Here is a 16,165-nt window from a genome sequence, read left to right on the forward strand (position 1 = left end):
GTAATAGAGTCATTTCCCTTTTTAGTAAAAGTCAACACATTTTTCCACATCTACTTTACTCTCTCTTACTTTTTTCTCTCTTCATCTCTCTACCTTTTTCATTTTCCACTTTATTCTCCCTTTACTTAACTCATCTAACACAATTTTTCTTAATTTTCGTGCCAAAAAGAAACGCCTCCATTACTATGGAACGGAGGGAGTATATTTTTTAATGGGACGGGGGAGTATCTCCTAAAATCATGTGACATTCATAAGTGTGACATCTACTCCATGAAAGAGGGAATAATATTTACAATCATATCTTTTATTCCTCCGGTGCCTATTAATTGTCCTATTTGACTTTTACTCCCTCCGTCCCGCTTTAGCAGTTCCATTGACTTTTCTGTCTTCTTTTTGTAAAAATGATAAAAAAAATAGTTAAAGTTGAGAAATGGTAAAGTAAGAGAGACAATAATGTAGATAAGACTCTTCTCTATATTATTCTCACTCTTAATTTATCATTTCTCCTCTTTAACTATTTTTTATCATTTTTACAAAAAGAGGACAGAAAAGTCAATTGGACTACTAAAACGGGACGGAGGGATTATTATTTTTGGTAAGTGGACCTTATGATACACTAATTCATTTCACTCACAGTTATTACTCCCTTCATCATAAGGAAAATGATTCCTTTCTGAGACGACATGGGATTTTCGTCTGATTCTCATTAATTGTCCTATTTTTATCTAGGATGTACCAAAAAGGTTGTGTGGCATTAGAAAGTAGGAAAGATGAATAAATCAAAAGAGAGTAAAAATTGTTGGATGTTTAAAAATATATGTGAGGAATAAAATAAAAAAGAGAAAAAGTAGTTTTATATTTTAATAAATATAAAGTACACTAGGTGAAAAAGGTGGAAAAAATAGTAGAATAACAGAAAAAGTAGTTTTATATTCCTTCCGTCCCACAAAGATAGTCCCACTTTGATTCGGCATGGGTTTTAAGAAATGTAATGAAAAGTGAGTTGAAAAAGTTGGTGGGATGTGGTTCCCACTTTTAAAGTATTAGTTTTATAATAAAATGTGAGTAGGAATGAATTGGTGGAATATGAGGTCCAATACTAAAAATGGTAAAAGTGAAATGGGATAAACTTTGTGGGACGAACGAAAATGGAAAAATGGGACAATCTTTGTGGGACGGAGGAAGTATATTAAATGGTATTCCCTCCGTCTCATAATATATGTCACTTTCCTTTTTAGTTTGTCTCACAAAAGATGCCACATTTTTTTTTTGAAAAAGGTTTCCTCTCACAATAATATAAATATATTATTTTCTCTTTCCACATAATACATAAAACAACATCTCCTGTAAAATCTTGTGTCAATCCTCAAGTGTGATATCTACTATAAGACGGAGGGAGTAATTTTATATTGCAATCCCGGCTTCAAATCGCGGACAAACGGACTAGATGTTTTATTTACGTGGTTGGTTGAAATTTAAACATGGATTATAAAGTGAACAATGCAATACTTTGTACGGTATGAAAATAAAGTTTATTTTATGAACTTTTTACAACCTCAGTCCACCAAACATAGTTTTAGTAATAGACGACGCAAATTTTAATATAAAAATTGATAAATTAAGAAAGATAAAAGAGAAAATAACATTGAAGTATTATTAGTAGAAAATTAAAATTCATTTGCCTTATTATTAGAGAGAGAAATTTATTATAATAAAAATAGTCTAACTTTAGTGGACATGCCAAAATTTAATACTAACACAATTTGTCATTGACGAAGGTAGCATTTTATACTCCTTCCATCTTTGATGTCTTTGAGTATGAACTATTTTTATATTAGTCCGTCCTTGAAAAATACGAACTTTCTATTTTGAAATAGTTAAACAATACATAGGTCATGTTTGGTTGTCAGGATTCTATCTGAGAAAGTAATCTGATTCCTTAAATTTTAAATTTTTGTGTTTGTTTCGGTTTTTAATCAAACTGGGAAAGTAATCATTATCCAAGAAAAAGGAAAGTTAGTACAACTTTCCAAGATTATGAATCCTAACTTTTCTTAGGTATTCTTTTTCCCAATTTTAGGATTCTTACATATTTAATCAATATAGTATAGTTTTATTATTATTATTATTATCATTATTATTATTATTAATTACAATGTTTTAATAATAATTTAAAATTATAAATCATACTTCATTTCATTATAATAAATAACTATAATTAAAATTATCATAATTATAACTATATTTTATAATAATTCATAATAATAATTAATAATTTATTAAATAATTAAAATATAAATATATAATATAAACTTTAAAATAAATAATAATTACTGTATTTTATAAATTAACAATTAATTTATAAAATTTATTCAATTATAATATCCATAAATATTATAATTATAATATAATTATTATTATATTTATTATTATAATAAATGAGTAAAATACTCCATATAACTATAATTATAATTATATTATTATATATTATAATAATATATAAACTATCCATCGTAATAATAAATATAATAATTATTATTTATAATTAATAATTTATTAAAAAATTTACAATATTATTCTTTTTATAAATAAAAAATAATAAGTATATTTTAGTTCAGTGTTTAAATTAAATATAAATTTAAAATCTTGATATTTTCCAAACACAGGAAAGTAAAGTTACTAGAAATCATATTCCCGGGATTCATTTTCTCAGGAATCATTTTCCTTGCCAACTTTACTTTCCCGCCAACCAAACATGGCCATAAATCATTTTATTTAGAACTTATACTATTATACCATATTACTAATGATGTAAGGCCTAGTCTCCACTAACACTACTTACATTATCTTTTTTATTACTCATATTTTATCAATTATACATTAAAACCGTACTGAACTAAATGTTCATATACTTTCTAGGACAAATGGAGTGTTTGATAGTACTCCATCCGTCCCTAAAAAGTATGAACAATTTACTTTTTTGTCCGTTTTTGAAAAGTATGAATATTTTAATTTTTAAAAGTTTTTTCTCTGAAAAGGTGAGATTCATAATCCACTAATAATATTTTAATATTTTTTTATAAAAGGCTGATGGGATTTATTCGTCGTGTGTTAAATGAAAAAGAATGTATATGTAAGAGGTAGCAATGGAGAAATAACCTTTGTTGATTGGGTGGAAGTGTTAGAGTAGTTGACAAAGGGATGGTCTAGTAAGTTAGTTGCCGTTGGGCGGTCTGCTGGGTTTCTCCGAAAGCAACATTGCAAGAAATCTTTACCCTCTGCTGACATTGTTTGTGGTAATGGTGGAGTCTCCTTGAGAACTTTGAATAAGGCTGCAGCCTGTGCACGAATTGATTGAATCAAATCTTATTGACAAACATCTTCAATCCATCATTTAAAGAGTAATTTTGTCATTTTAGGTTTTTCGCTATTTAAATAATCATTTACTTTTGTTTCACTTTTGGTATGCGAAACTCGCATTACACTAGCTTTTTACGCTCACAATTCATTACTTTTGATATGCGGACCTCACGCTCCACTTACTTTCTCCGTTACTTTTCTATACAAAGTCAACCTATTTCTTAAAATCAGTGTTGAATTAAAGTGGTTCTTTAAATAGTGGAGAGAGGGAGTAATTAATAATCACAATTAGAAATGGAATTGAAAATGAGATTATATTACTGACCCCTTCGTACTCACTCCAAGGAGGTTTTCCATTCATCATCTCAATGATAGTGCATCCTAGACTCCATATATCCACTGCTAAGGCCATGTCCCAACTAGCATCTGTTTGCATCGTGGTTTGCAGAAGCTGCATCCACAAATTGATAGATAAGACGTGCTAACTTGATACATAAAAATATGTGTAATTAAAATGATATGAGACTTAATACAAAATTAGTAAAGTAACAAAGATGATGAGAATAATAGTTAAAATAGTGTTAGTGGATAGTGGGATCCACATTATTATATTAGTGTTTTATGATTTTTAATGGTGGGTCATAGTGGTATAATTTATAAATAAATTTATGTATATGAGTAATAAGTTGGGGACAACTTTCCATGAATGGAAATGTTCATATTTTTAAGGGACGGATGGAAATGGAAAGTGCACATTATGAGACAGAGAGAGTATAATTTGTCACATATTTTCATTTCCGTCCGTCCCACAAAATTTCTTACAATTTCACTTTTTACGATTTGGGTAATGGACCACTAACTCATTCTCACACACATTTTATTATAAAACTAATATTTAATAGTATGACTCATATTTCAATATCTTTTCCAACCTAATGTACACTCATTTCTGAAAAAATATGGTCAGTCAAAATGTGCCAAAATTTAAGGGAAAAGTGGAGTACTAGTCTATGTTGGAGCAAAATAAATGGTCGTGAGAGTCACTCTGTTAATTAACTGTGCTACCAGAGATATGTTGAGAGACCATATAACTCTTGTACCTTGTATTCGTCTATTCTATATATCAAACGGAGCCTAAATACATAACCAAACATACAATCAACAATAAGTTTTGTTTCACCTACCTCTGGAGCCATCCAGTATGGACTTCCCTTCAGGGACAGGTTCGCTGTTTGTCCATGCATCTGCCAAATCCAATTTAATCTTTCAAACACACCACTAATAATCTTATGTACAGAATTTCCAAAATACCATTATCGATCTAATGTTTTCTCAACTCAATTTTGCAATTATGAAAAGTTGGGACCATTTGGATATAAGACCTAACCATGGAAATAAAATTATGGATTAATTGTGTTTTGGTTTTCTACCTCTCCTAGTCTTTGGTAAAAATATACATCAACTGGAATTTTTGGCCCGAGTCTAGTTTTCGCTAGTCGACAACTTGATTCTCTGGATTCCGGTGAAAATTCCAACGGCATCGTTAGAAAGATCTCAACAATAAGTTTCAAGAGGTAAAGTGAAATAACTCACATGCTTTGCCATCCCAAAATCTGCAAGCTTCACAACTCCACATGCATCAACAAGTAAGTTAGCACCTTTAATGTCCCTATAAATTAAAGCCAAGATCCATCAAACAAAATAAATCAACAAACAAAATTTCACAACATGAATACCTACCTATGAATAGTTTTTTTGGCGTGCAAGTAAGCCAATCCGAAGAGAATATGACGAGTAAAATTGCGCACAACAGATTCCGTAATGGCTCCACAATGGTCGTTGATGAATCTATTGATCGAACCAGGGTGCACGTATTCCAGATAGATAAGAAACTTGTCACCAATCTGAAATAGTACATATTAATTACATTCTCACCTATATTCATAACAATCAAACAGTTACTCACAACTTCACTCCCATAATACTGCACAATATTTGGATGCTTTAGGCGGCTGAGAACCTTGATTTCCTGTAACCAATCCAAACCCTAAAATGGGCAAAAATATATATATGTATTTCATCAAAACCCTAAAATTTGGTAAGCCAAAATGACCTGCTCCAATTGTCGTATGCATTCTGCAGACTTTGAGTCATCAGGTAATATGTCAACTTCTTTCATTGCACATAAGGCTCCAGTTTCTCTATCATCAAGAAGAAGAAGATGTTATTAGCAAAGAGAATAAGATGAACATGTAAACTATGTTCTCTCACAAAATATAAGCTTTTAAACAATTTAGGGTATGCTATTTTCAATATATACCCTATTCTAATAAAAAATGCTTCATTCGTTCCTTGTTAATTGAGGGGTTTCTTTTAGAAATGGAGATTAAGAATAGTGTGCTAAATGGATGGTGAATAAAGTAAGAGAGAATAAAGTAAGAAAGTAAAGTAAGAGAATAAAGTAAGAGAGATGGTTACTTATTATCAAAAATAGAAATGACTTAATTAACATGGAATGGAGAGAGCACCTCACATTTCTCTATCTAGCTCAAAGCTACAATCATTCACACATTAGGACAAAACTGAAAGATCTTATAAGCTCTCACGGATACACAATATTCTCAATTCGTACATGACAACAATTGACACCATTCTATTTTCATTTCTCTTCAATTTTCACTCCCCCGCTTATAAATCGTGAAATTTGATCAAATTCTGAGATGTTATGCACCTTTTAAAATGTGAATGACAGATCATTAAATTTAAAAAGTTGTCAATTGTCCCATACGATCAAATCTGTGATATATTCTTAAGTTCAAAACGAGGTCGTTTGGTCATCCATGTTGTTACATTACACAATTACAAGATTATTCATTGTCAACACCAAAATTTTGCACGTGTGCACCAATTTAGCATCGAATTTGCATTTTAAAAAAAAGTTAACATATGACAGTTGAGAAATTTTTGACACATCGTGATTTATCATGCAAATATTAAAGGGCGGAGGCGAAATCAGAATTTGACCAAACTTCGTAATTTTTACAAGCAATTAACCATATAATCAAACACTTTGAAATAAGCTTAGTCAAGTACCTGTTTGAAGCCACATACACACTCCCAAAGGTACCCCTTCCAATAAGCTTCCCCTTTTGCCATTTAGACTTGATGGGTTCAAGTGTAGGAGCAAATTCATGTTTAGCAACTTGCAGGGGGGTGTGAGTGGATTGTGAGGCACCGGTGAGATCACGCATGGGCGACAAAGGAGGGAGGGGCAACCGGTGCCCTGGAGTCACTCCGGGGCTTGGAAGAGGGGAAGCATCGAGACTGGCTGAGTGCCTGTGGTGGGGATTCAAAGGCATCTCCGGCGCCAACCAAACTTGGAACATAGCAGCTTGTGGTGTGGGGTAGTAAGCTCCCCACATGTCGTTCCGGGCCGGGCTTAGCTCGGTGCTTGAATACGGGCTGCATGGAGCGCTGCCGTAGCCTTCAAAGGATGTTACATTTGGGTTTTTCCTTTCTGGGGAATTTCTACCTAAGTGTTTTCTGCCAAAAAACAAGTTCAAAACTTATGAAGTACCATATTGCAATTACAGACCTCATTACTATCGTCGGACCAACCATTAAATTATCAATTATTTGAGTCATTAATCAAAACTTACTATATTCTCCTTTTAACTTTATTTTTTCATCTCTTTCTTTTATCTTCTACTTATTCTCTCTCTTCATAATCCTTCCGTTCCATATTACTTGCACTGTTCCATTTCAGCTCGTCACAGACTACTTACACTATTTCTAGTTTAAGTTAGAATTAATGTATTTAAATAATATATTAGTTTAAGTTAAGAGCTCCGTTATTAAGTGATGTCTCATTACACTTAAAAATTAATTTAATTATACTAAAAAACCAATCCCAAATTTACGGTCTAAAATGAAAAGTGCGAGTAAAATATTATTTTATCTTCATTATACCTACTAAACACAACTTTTTTAAATTTCGTAGTGGAAAGAAATGCCTCAAGTAGACGTAAAGGGTTTAAATTAATGATGTGGATCTCATTATATACTAACACTAATTCGACCAATTTCACATTAAAATGTGTGTACCCCCAAAAAATTTCTATTTTTAGAGATACTCTCTCCCTCCCAACGAAGATAACATATTCCTTGGATAGTGCGTGATTTTATGCAATCTAATTTTAAGAAGTTAAAAGAAAGAGAGAAAATTGTTGGACGTTTTAATGTATGAGAAATAAAGAAAGTAAGAGAGATGAAAGATTGTTGAGTGTTTTAAAGTAGGAAAGAATAATCAAGTAAGAGAGATAAATGTTCGTTGAGTGTTTTAAAGTAATCCCTCCGTCTCATAATAGATGTCACACTTTCCTTTTTAGTTTGTCCCACAAAAGATGTCACATTTCCTTTTTTTGGAAAAAGTTCTCTCACACAGTAATATAAATATATTATTTTCTCTTTCCACTTAACACACAAAATAATATTTTCTAAAATCATGTGCCAATCCCCAAGAGTGTCATCATTTATGGGACGGAGAGAGTACTAAAGAATGATAAATTAAAAGAGAAAAAAATTATAGGTGTTTAAAAGAGAGAGGAATAAAGTAAGATAGATAAAATCTAATTTGAAAATTTTAATTATTTCCCAAATAATGGGTCATCTTGATGGAAAAAAAAAGAAAGAGGATCTTCTTCGATTGGCTAGAGGGAGTACTATATTCACTTTTAGTTTAACAATCAATTATGCTCCATCTGTCCACCATTAGTTGTTACTATTTTTTTTTTTGGTCAGTCTACCAACATGTATCACATTTACTTTTAACTAATCCATTTATAGTCCAATTTTGACTTGGCACGAGTTTTAAGAAATTGTTTGACTTTATGAAGAAAAATGGAAAAATGAGTTAGTGGAATATGGACTCCACTTTTATAATGGTACTTACTTACAATGGAAAAGAGTAAATGAGACTTTAAATCGCGAACACTCCGAAATAGTACGATGAGATATTTTTTTCAAATCTTTATTCTTGAGATGGGATAGAAGGAGTAATATATTTATTTCTTAAATTTTACTCCTTCCGTTCCTGAAAAGTAAGAACTTTCTAATTTTAGAAACTCATTTCTCTCTAATGAGGTGTGAGACCCATTCTCCACTGACAATACTTTAAAAACTTTTTCTTTCTATCTCTCTTATTTTTCCAAACATGCATTAAAATCATTGCCGAACCAAATATTCATACTCTTTAGGGATGAACGGAGTATAATTTTAAAACCAATTTAAGAAGTTCATACTAGATTTAGTAGTCCAAAATCAACATACTTTTCATATCTCTAACATGTAATATGACAGAACTACTAATTTAGTAAAATAAGTTTTACTCCCTCCGTCCCCTATTAGGAGTCACTCTTTGACCGAGCACGGATTTTAAGAAATGTAAAGAAAAGTTGGTTGAAAAAGTTAGTGGAATGTGGGACCTATTTTTTTATATTGGTTTTATAATAAAATGTGAGTGAATTGAGTTAGTAGAATGTGGGACCTACTTACTATTTATGGTAAAAATGAAGTGTGACTCTTAATTGGGGACGGACCGAAATGGAAAAGTGTGACTCTTAATGGGGGACGGAGGGAGTATTTCTAAAATATTTATATACTGATATACTCCCTCCGTTCCATAGTAATGGAGGCAAAACTTTTCGGCACGAAGATTAAGAAAAATTGTGTTAGGTGAATTAAGTAAAGAGAGAATAAAGTGGAAAATGAAAAAGGTAGAGAGATGAAGATAGAAAAAAGTAAGAGAGAGTAAAGTAGATGTGGAAAAATGTGTTGACTTTTACTAAAAAGGGAAATGACTCTATTACTATGGAACGGACGGAAATGGAAAAACGCTCCTATTACTATGGAACGCAGGGAGTATTAGGTAGGTAAGCTCAAAAATTTGCAATGCATGTGATTGTACCGACTTTGTGTGGCCATTGTTATTATACCTCGTATGACCACCGTCGTCCTCCGCCGTCTCCCTCTCTCTCGCTTTAACCACATCCGGCGATGGCAGCGGCACGCTGCACGAGTCGTGCCTGGACTCACGCGGGACGTGGAGCTCCGGCAGCGGCAGCGGCAGGGGAGACGGCGGCGGCGCAGGCCGCGAGGAGTGGTTTCGGTACTTCTCCGGCGAGGCGGCGTCGAGCGGCTGGAGCAGTTTCTTGGCGCGCGTGAGGATGCGCTGGCGGCGCGAGGAGAAGAAGCCGGTCTTCCCGTTGGCGGAGGGAATGGCGCTGTCGTCGCGGGATTGCGGTTTCGGGATGGAGGTGAGGGAGCCGTGCCACCAATTAGGCATTCTTTGATCACGGCGGGGAGAGGAAGGAAAGGAGGAACAAGTTGGCCCTATGATGGGCCCCTACAATATCTCCAATTCACAATGCATGCATGGACAATATATTTTCATCCGTTTTAAAAGGGGATTATAGGGGAACGAGTTTTCAAGGGGCCACCATCTTGTTTTTTTTGGGATACATACTATTTATAATGATATGTCATGTTATGTTATGCGTGATTAATTCTATGCATTCCTTAACATTGGTCTCTCAAGACTCGATCACAATGACCACATTGTTGTGTTGTTGGCTCGTTTCCCAAGTTACGTGAGATGATATAGTAGTCCATCCGTCGCTTTGTAATAGAGACATTTCCTTTCGACACGGGAAATAAGAAAAATTGTGTTAAGTAAATTGAAAATAATAGAGTAGGAAAGGTAAAAGGTAGAAAAATGAAAAGAGAATGCAATAAGATAGAATGTAGTAAGAGATAAGAAAGGTGTAGCTTTTTGCAAAAGAAGAAAAAGAAATGACTCAGCTATAGTGAAACTAACCCAGAAAGATACGACTCAACTAGAAGTACAATATTATAATTACAATAATGTTGATCAGATTCTAAATTTCTATCAGATTATAATAATTTAAAAGTTTGCACGATTTTTTTCCTTAATCTTATGCAATTTTCAAGTATTTTTATATTTTTGTTTCATTTGGTGAGTTTAAAGCTGGTATTGTGATCTCCGGTTTATTTTGTAGAAATATTTTTATTTGTAGGTATATATTAGTATTACGTGATATAAGAGGTTGTTTAGTTTGTATAATTATATATTGTGATTAAATATATAATGTTTTTAGTTAATGATCTCGAATTTTACAACTAAATTTTAGATGAATAATTATATAATAATTAATTATAATTATCATCTTCAAATAAAGTAATTTTACTCTTAAATGGAATCAACCGACAACTAAGATGTGGGGACATCCATGTTAGATGGTGTGGAAGCACATCTAGCAGATTTGAGCACACAATTGATAATTGTTATCATGTGTCTTGAATGTGACAATTATCAAGGTAGATGACAATTACAATCATATTCATTAATACGTCAATTGCTAACAATTGGTCACATCAGCAAGACATCAAGAATCAATAATGTCACGGTTATATTGTATTCTCTCCGTCCCACCTAAGATGACACGTTTCTTTTTTTAGTTTGTTCCAACTAAGATGATACATTTCTTTTTTTGGTAATTTTCTCTCTTCAATTAACACAATCAACCATTTTTTCTCACTTCTATTAAAATATTCATCTTTCTTTATCTCTCTACTTTAATACTTACACCCACCTTCTCTCTCTCCAATTAAACACTTTAACCAATAACTTCTAAAGCCTCGTGCCGGCTAAGCAATGTGTCATTTTAGCCGGGACGGAGGGAGTAGTGTATGAATATATGACCAGTGGTGACTAAATTGGTAAAGTAAGTGAGAAGAATTGATAAAGTAAGGGAGAAGAAAAGAAAAATGAGTAGAGTAAGGAAGAGAAAAAGTAGTGAAAGTAGAGTTGGTGGATTGTGGGGTCCATGTCATAAAATAGAAAGATTCTAAAGTTTCTATTTTTAAGGAACGGCTTAAAATGGAAATAGTTGCCATTTTAAAAAAACGGAGGGAGTATTATCCTATCGGTTATGAATGGGAAGAGTAAGATAAGATTGACTGATTGTCTTTTTAGGACTTGTTCAATTTGCAAAATTGTATCTCGAGATTAAATATATAGTGTGTTGGTTCATGTCTTCGTTAGATTGAATCTCACAACTCAATCCAAGATAAATAATCATGAGATAGTTAATCATAGTCAATCTCTTCCAACTAAAATAATCTCACAACTTAATCCTAGATTATATTTTATTATTATTTATCTAGCAAACAAACGCCAAATTAAGAGACAAGAAATCAAGAATTTTTAGAGATTAGATCAAACTCAATTTACTTTATATTGCTCGTATATATTTTGCGTGTAATTTTGCATAAATCAATACACAAAACATAATTAGTGAGCTTAATCCAGTCAACTTTGTCATGAAATGTGACTCCAAGTTAATATTAAAAATATTGTCATGGAAATAGTATTATAAATAAATGTTTCTCAGGTGCCTCAGCAAATAAAATAAAAAGAGGAGAAAATTTGAGTCAACCCTCCAAATCATCAAAGTTTCACATGGTGCCACACAAATCGCATCATCTAATATGTAAGTGCGAATCAATATTCTTGAACCGTACGATTTTGTTGTTGTGAGAAACACATATCATCCCATCCTTTTATATATAGAGGTACATTAATGAGCAATTAGTAAAATAAAAAAGTTAATAAAACAAAAAAAAATGATTAGTACTCCCTACGTTCTATAGCAATGAAGACATTTCTTTTCGACACACAACTTAATAAGAATTGTATTAAGTGAGTTAAGTAAAGGAAGAATAAACAAATAGAGAGATGAAGAGATAGTAATAAATCAAGAGAGAGTAAAATAGAGTAAAGTAAGTGCGTTGACTTTTTACTTAAACGAAATTATTCCACTACTGTAAAACGTACCAAAATAGTAAAATAATTTCACTGCTATAGAACGTACTATGGAACGGAGGAAGTATATCAATAACGGAAAATGAGTTCACCATTTATCTCATTGGAAGGAAATTTATTATGTATGTAAATTAATTTTTAGGACGAGACAAAATTAAAAAAGAGACTGTGTATAAGACGGAGATAATAGTACAATTCATTATTGATGAAAGAATAGTATTTTAATGGAGTATTTAATAGTATTTTAATAGTTATAGTAACTATTAAAATAAGATGAGAGAATAGTATTTAATGGAGTAGTAGTCAGAAAAAAATATCAGAAATACTAATTTTATATCTATGGAGATGCTTAATTAGTAAAAAGAGTACATTGTCATTCCACATAAGAAAATTCACTTTTTTTCGCTAGTCTTAAGAAAAATGACCACTTATTTATTTAGAAAATAACTAAAATATTCTATCTTTCTTTTCACTTGCTTTATTCATTTGTCATAATACTTTAAAACATCCAACATTTGTTTTCTCTATAGTATTACTTTAAACATCCAATTTCTCATAATACTTTAAAACATCCAACATTTGTTTTCTCTATAGTATTACTTTAAACATCCAATAATATTATCCCTTTCTACTTAAACTCCTTAAAATAAGAGTGCATAAAATCTAATAGCGTCTCAAGAAGATGGCATGTGACTTGGATGCGAATACACAAGCACGCACACCCATGTCAATGTGTAATTTTTAAAGGAGATGGAATAGTATTGAAGAATTAAGGGGATTCCGGCAAAAACAAGTAACTCTTTGAAAATGTATTCAACACTAGCATTAAATCCTACTTCTACTTTTCTAATGTATCAACTCCTCAACTAGAAACTGTTAAATTTCCATCAAATTTAATAGAAAAAATACTGGTGACTTACGTACATGCGAATGCCTCCATGATTTGTCTATAGCTCTACTTCTCATCTATGTATCTCTCTCCCCTTTCGCTAGCTAATTACTCTATCCAATTTTCTGCAAGAAAATATAATTCAGTATCAGTGAAGGAAACAGCTGAATTGATAATATGATTAGTTCCAATCAAATCCGTGATTTAAAGTTCCATTTACGTTGTTCAATTTTAGGTAAGTGGACACACCATTTAAATAATTCGTTACACTCATATTCTATTATAAAACAAATATATAAAAATGCCGAGTCAAAAATAGGATTATAAATGGCAGATAGAGGAAGTAACATGACTAGTCATTGTCTGTTACTTTTAGACCATTGACTAAACCAGTTAGATTCAGATCTAACAACACCATTATTGCAGAGATAATTTTACATGCATCATTTATTCTATTGTATTCAAATTTAAAATTTCACTAAGTCCCTGATAAACCAATCAATATAAGCTTTTCCTTTTTCACACAAAACATAGGCAGGAGATTGATGCATAAACAAAATATTAATATAAACATGGAAGACTCATATAGATATTCCCTTAAATGTTCCTTCAAATTTCTAATTCCATCACATTTATTAGTACTAACTTCATATTACTAACTAAAAAGGGATATTAGGGTTTAGAAATAAAATAATTACCTGGAATAAGGGTGCGAGGGCATGTGAATATGTATACTTGGCAATTAGAAGATTAACAGGAAGGGCCAATGCAAGGGTCAGCCTTCCCCTTTCCCTTCTGCATCCGGCGCTCGTTGTCCTGCTGAGCCTCGATGTACTCCTGCAGCTGCTGGAGCTGCAGTTGATGAAGCGGATGCAGCTGGCCATGCTCGTACTCATGCTCGTGCTGCTCTTGATGTTGAAATTGCTGATGACTTGCTTCGTAAGAGCTCCCCAGCGTCAACGACGGCTGCTGCTGCATTGCTACACCACCGCCTCCACTTCCTCCGCTGCTAATATGGTTCAATCCCGTGGCAGTCACTGCCCCTCCTCCTCCACCTCCCTCGCTGTTAAACCTCATCAAATCATTGCTCCGGTTATGATGTTGCTGCTGCTGCTGCTGCATCATTTCTTGCTCCCGAGCCATCTGCTGCGCCTCCAGATACTGCTGCTGCGCCACTAGATGCTGCTGTGGTGGCGCCTGCTCGCGCATCATGAGTTGTTGTTGCTGTTGTTGATGATGATGTTGATGTTGATCTTGCTCGCAGATTAAGAGCTGTTGTTGCTGATGCTGTTGATCACGGAGCACGAGCTGCATCCCCATCATCGGCTGAACATTTTGGGGGATAAGCTGATAGGCCTGCTGCGGCCCGTGCTGCTGGACAAATCCGCGATGGTTCAGCATTGGAGCCATCCCGGACGGGCCGATGTAGGACGCCAATTCCTTCTTCGCATTCTCCAAATTGGCATGAACCTGACTGAGCCTCTGCTGGAGGACGGAGATGAAACCGACGCAGCCGTAGATTGGGTCGCGGAGGCGGTGCTCAGCCTCGTACGCCAGCGAATTGACGGCGTCCTCGCGCTGGGCGGCGCTCAATTCGTTGAGGAGCTTCGAGACGTTGCTGGCGCCGAACACCTTGTGCACGTTGGTGAACTTCTGCGGATTGTCCGGCGGGAAATACGGCGCGAACACGCACTCCTGCGTGCACTTCCGCCGGAGGCATTTGCACGCGGCGCACGGCGAGTTTGACGACATTTCCTCTTCAAAAGGGAGGAGGAGACATTGTTAGTCATCGATAATCAATGGAGCTTCGAAATCAGTGATTTAAGTTGCAGTTTAAAATTCAGTAAAAAAATTGAAAACAGTGCACGTATCATTCAGCCAATTTTCGTTTCACCGATTCAAGACAAACAGTAAAATATGGGGGAAAAATTAATTAGGGAATCGAAGCTGACATATAAAGTATTGTTAAATTGTAGCAAAAGTCAGAAGATGATAAAATCAAGTTGAATTATACTTTAATTGAAGAAATGTGAATGCATTAACTGTAGAAGATTGAAGGAAACGCAATGATCGCCGGAAAATCAAGTTGAATTATACTTTAATTGAAGAAATGTGGAAAGCATTAACTGCAGAAGATTGAAGGAAACGCAATGATCGCCGGAACTCGGTGATGAACTCAGTAAGTTTGTTTACTTCTTAGAGGAAAATATGCATAAACTTGGAATGCAAGATAACCGCAAAGAAAATTTCAGATCCAAAAACAGTAGTAAAGAGAAAAATCTGAAACGATCAACGATAAACACCTTTTTCTGTGAATCTTCACATTCCAAAAAATCAACAAAGAAATTGAAAGTTTGTTCACCTTATTGAATTACTCGAAGCTAAAATTGAAGAACAATGAGAGTGGAAATATGAGAGACATTAACCCTGGGTTTAGTGGAGAGATCTAGGGTTTGATTCCAAGAATTTCTGGATCCGATCTTCAAATTTCTCAATCCCCCAAAAAACTAGGACAAAATCAAACAATATAAACAATCACTATTTGAAATGTTGAATTTAATTTTATTATGATCTCAGATATGGGAATAAGGGATTTGTTATTGTGTACGTGTAAATATTGTATGTATATGCGCATATAATTTCAGTTATAAGCGAAGGGTTGATTGGAGCCGTCCACGTGTACTGAAGGAGATTTTCGGGCCGTTCACTTTTAAAATGTCAGCATATTAATCTAAATAAAATTTCAGTAGTCATTATTTAAATTTCAAATATTTCATTTCCAAGCCCATCAGGCTTGAATAAACTAAAATTAAGGCTATTAAATTAATAAAATTATCGATAAATGGTTTAAATAGGTTTGGCTAATGAATACCATCATATTTAATATATACTCCTCATTTGCGGCTCTGCCTACTTTGATATGAATTATTGGACGAAGACTCAAAATATTAAGTTAAAGTAATATTTCAAAAACCAGACCGATAAAAAGATCAGTGAAGCTACTGGTTCATGTT

At 33.5% G+C, this 16,165-nt stretch overlaps 2 protein-coding genes across 2 annotated transcripts; both read right to left on the reverse strand.

Annotated features, from left to right (window-relative positions):
- Positions 1 to 248: 248 nt before the first annotated feature.
- On the reverse strand, positions 249 to 9,703 carry LOC125194897 (mitogen-activated protein kinase kinase kinase 5-like). Its single transcript, XM_048093112.1, has 11 exons — positions 9,354 to 9,703; positions 6,454 to 6,903; positions 5,474 to 5,561; positions 5,327 to 5,389; positions 5,101 to 5,264; positions 4,954 to 5,029; positions 4,545 to 4,604; positions 3,686 to 3,811; positions 3,160 to 3,339; positions 684 to 725; positions 249 to 263 (listed from the first exon to the last, which is right to left on the reverse strand). Exons 1-11 carry the CDS (start codon positions 9,701 to 9,703, stop codon positions 249 to 251), a joined length of 1,614 nt encoding a protein of 537 aa, XP_047949069.1.
- A 3,337-nt stretch (positions 9,704 to 13,040) lies between these two features.
- On the reverse strand, positions 13,041 to 15,600 carry LOC125195962 (LOB domain-containing protein 36-like). Its single transcript, XM_048094272.1, has 3 exons — positions 15,514 to 15,600; positions 13,850 to 14,908; positions 13,041 to 13,276 (listed from the first exon to the last, which is right to left on the reverse strand). Exon 2 carries the CDS (start codon positions 14,901 to 14,903, stop codon positions 13,902 to 13,904), a length of 1,002 nt encoding a protein of 333 aa, XP_047950229.1. The 5' UTR covers positions 14,904 to 14,908; positions 15,514 to 15,600; the 3' UTR covers positions 13,041 to 13,276; positions 13,850 to 13,901.
- Between the last annotated feature and the right edge of the window lie 565 nt (positions 15,601 to 16,165).

This window comes from Salvia hispanica, chromosome 6 (assembly GCF_023119035.1).
Source record: "Salvia hispanica cultivar TCC Black 2014 chromosome 6, UniMelb_Shisp_WGS_1.0, whole genome shotgun sequence".
In the NCBI taxonomy this organism is placed as follows: domain Eukaryota; kingdom Viridiplantae; phylum Streptophyta; class Magnoliopsida; order Lamiales; family Lamiaceae; genus Salvia; species Salvia hispanica.

Coding starts and splice junctions, on each gene's coding strand:
- LOC125194897 (XM_048093112.1), bottom strand. CDS start 9,703: ATGCCTAATTGGTGGCACGGCTCCCTCACCTCCATCCCGAAACCGCAA. Junction 5,390..5,473: donor GCATACGACAATTGGAGCAG/GTCATTTTGGCT, acceptor GATTGGTTACAG/GAAATCAAGGTTCTCAGCCG. Junction 4,605..4,953: donor ATTTTGGGATGGCAAAGCAT/GTGAGTTATTTC, acceptor TGGATTTGGCAG/ATGCATGGACAAACAGCGAA.
- LOC125195962 (XM_048094272.1), bottom strand. CDS start 14,903: ATGTCGTCAAACTCGCCGTGCGCCGCGTGCAAATGCCTCCGGCGGAAG.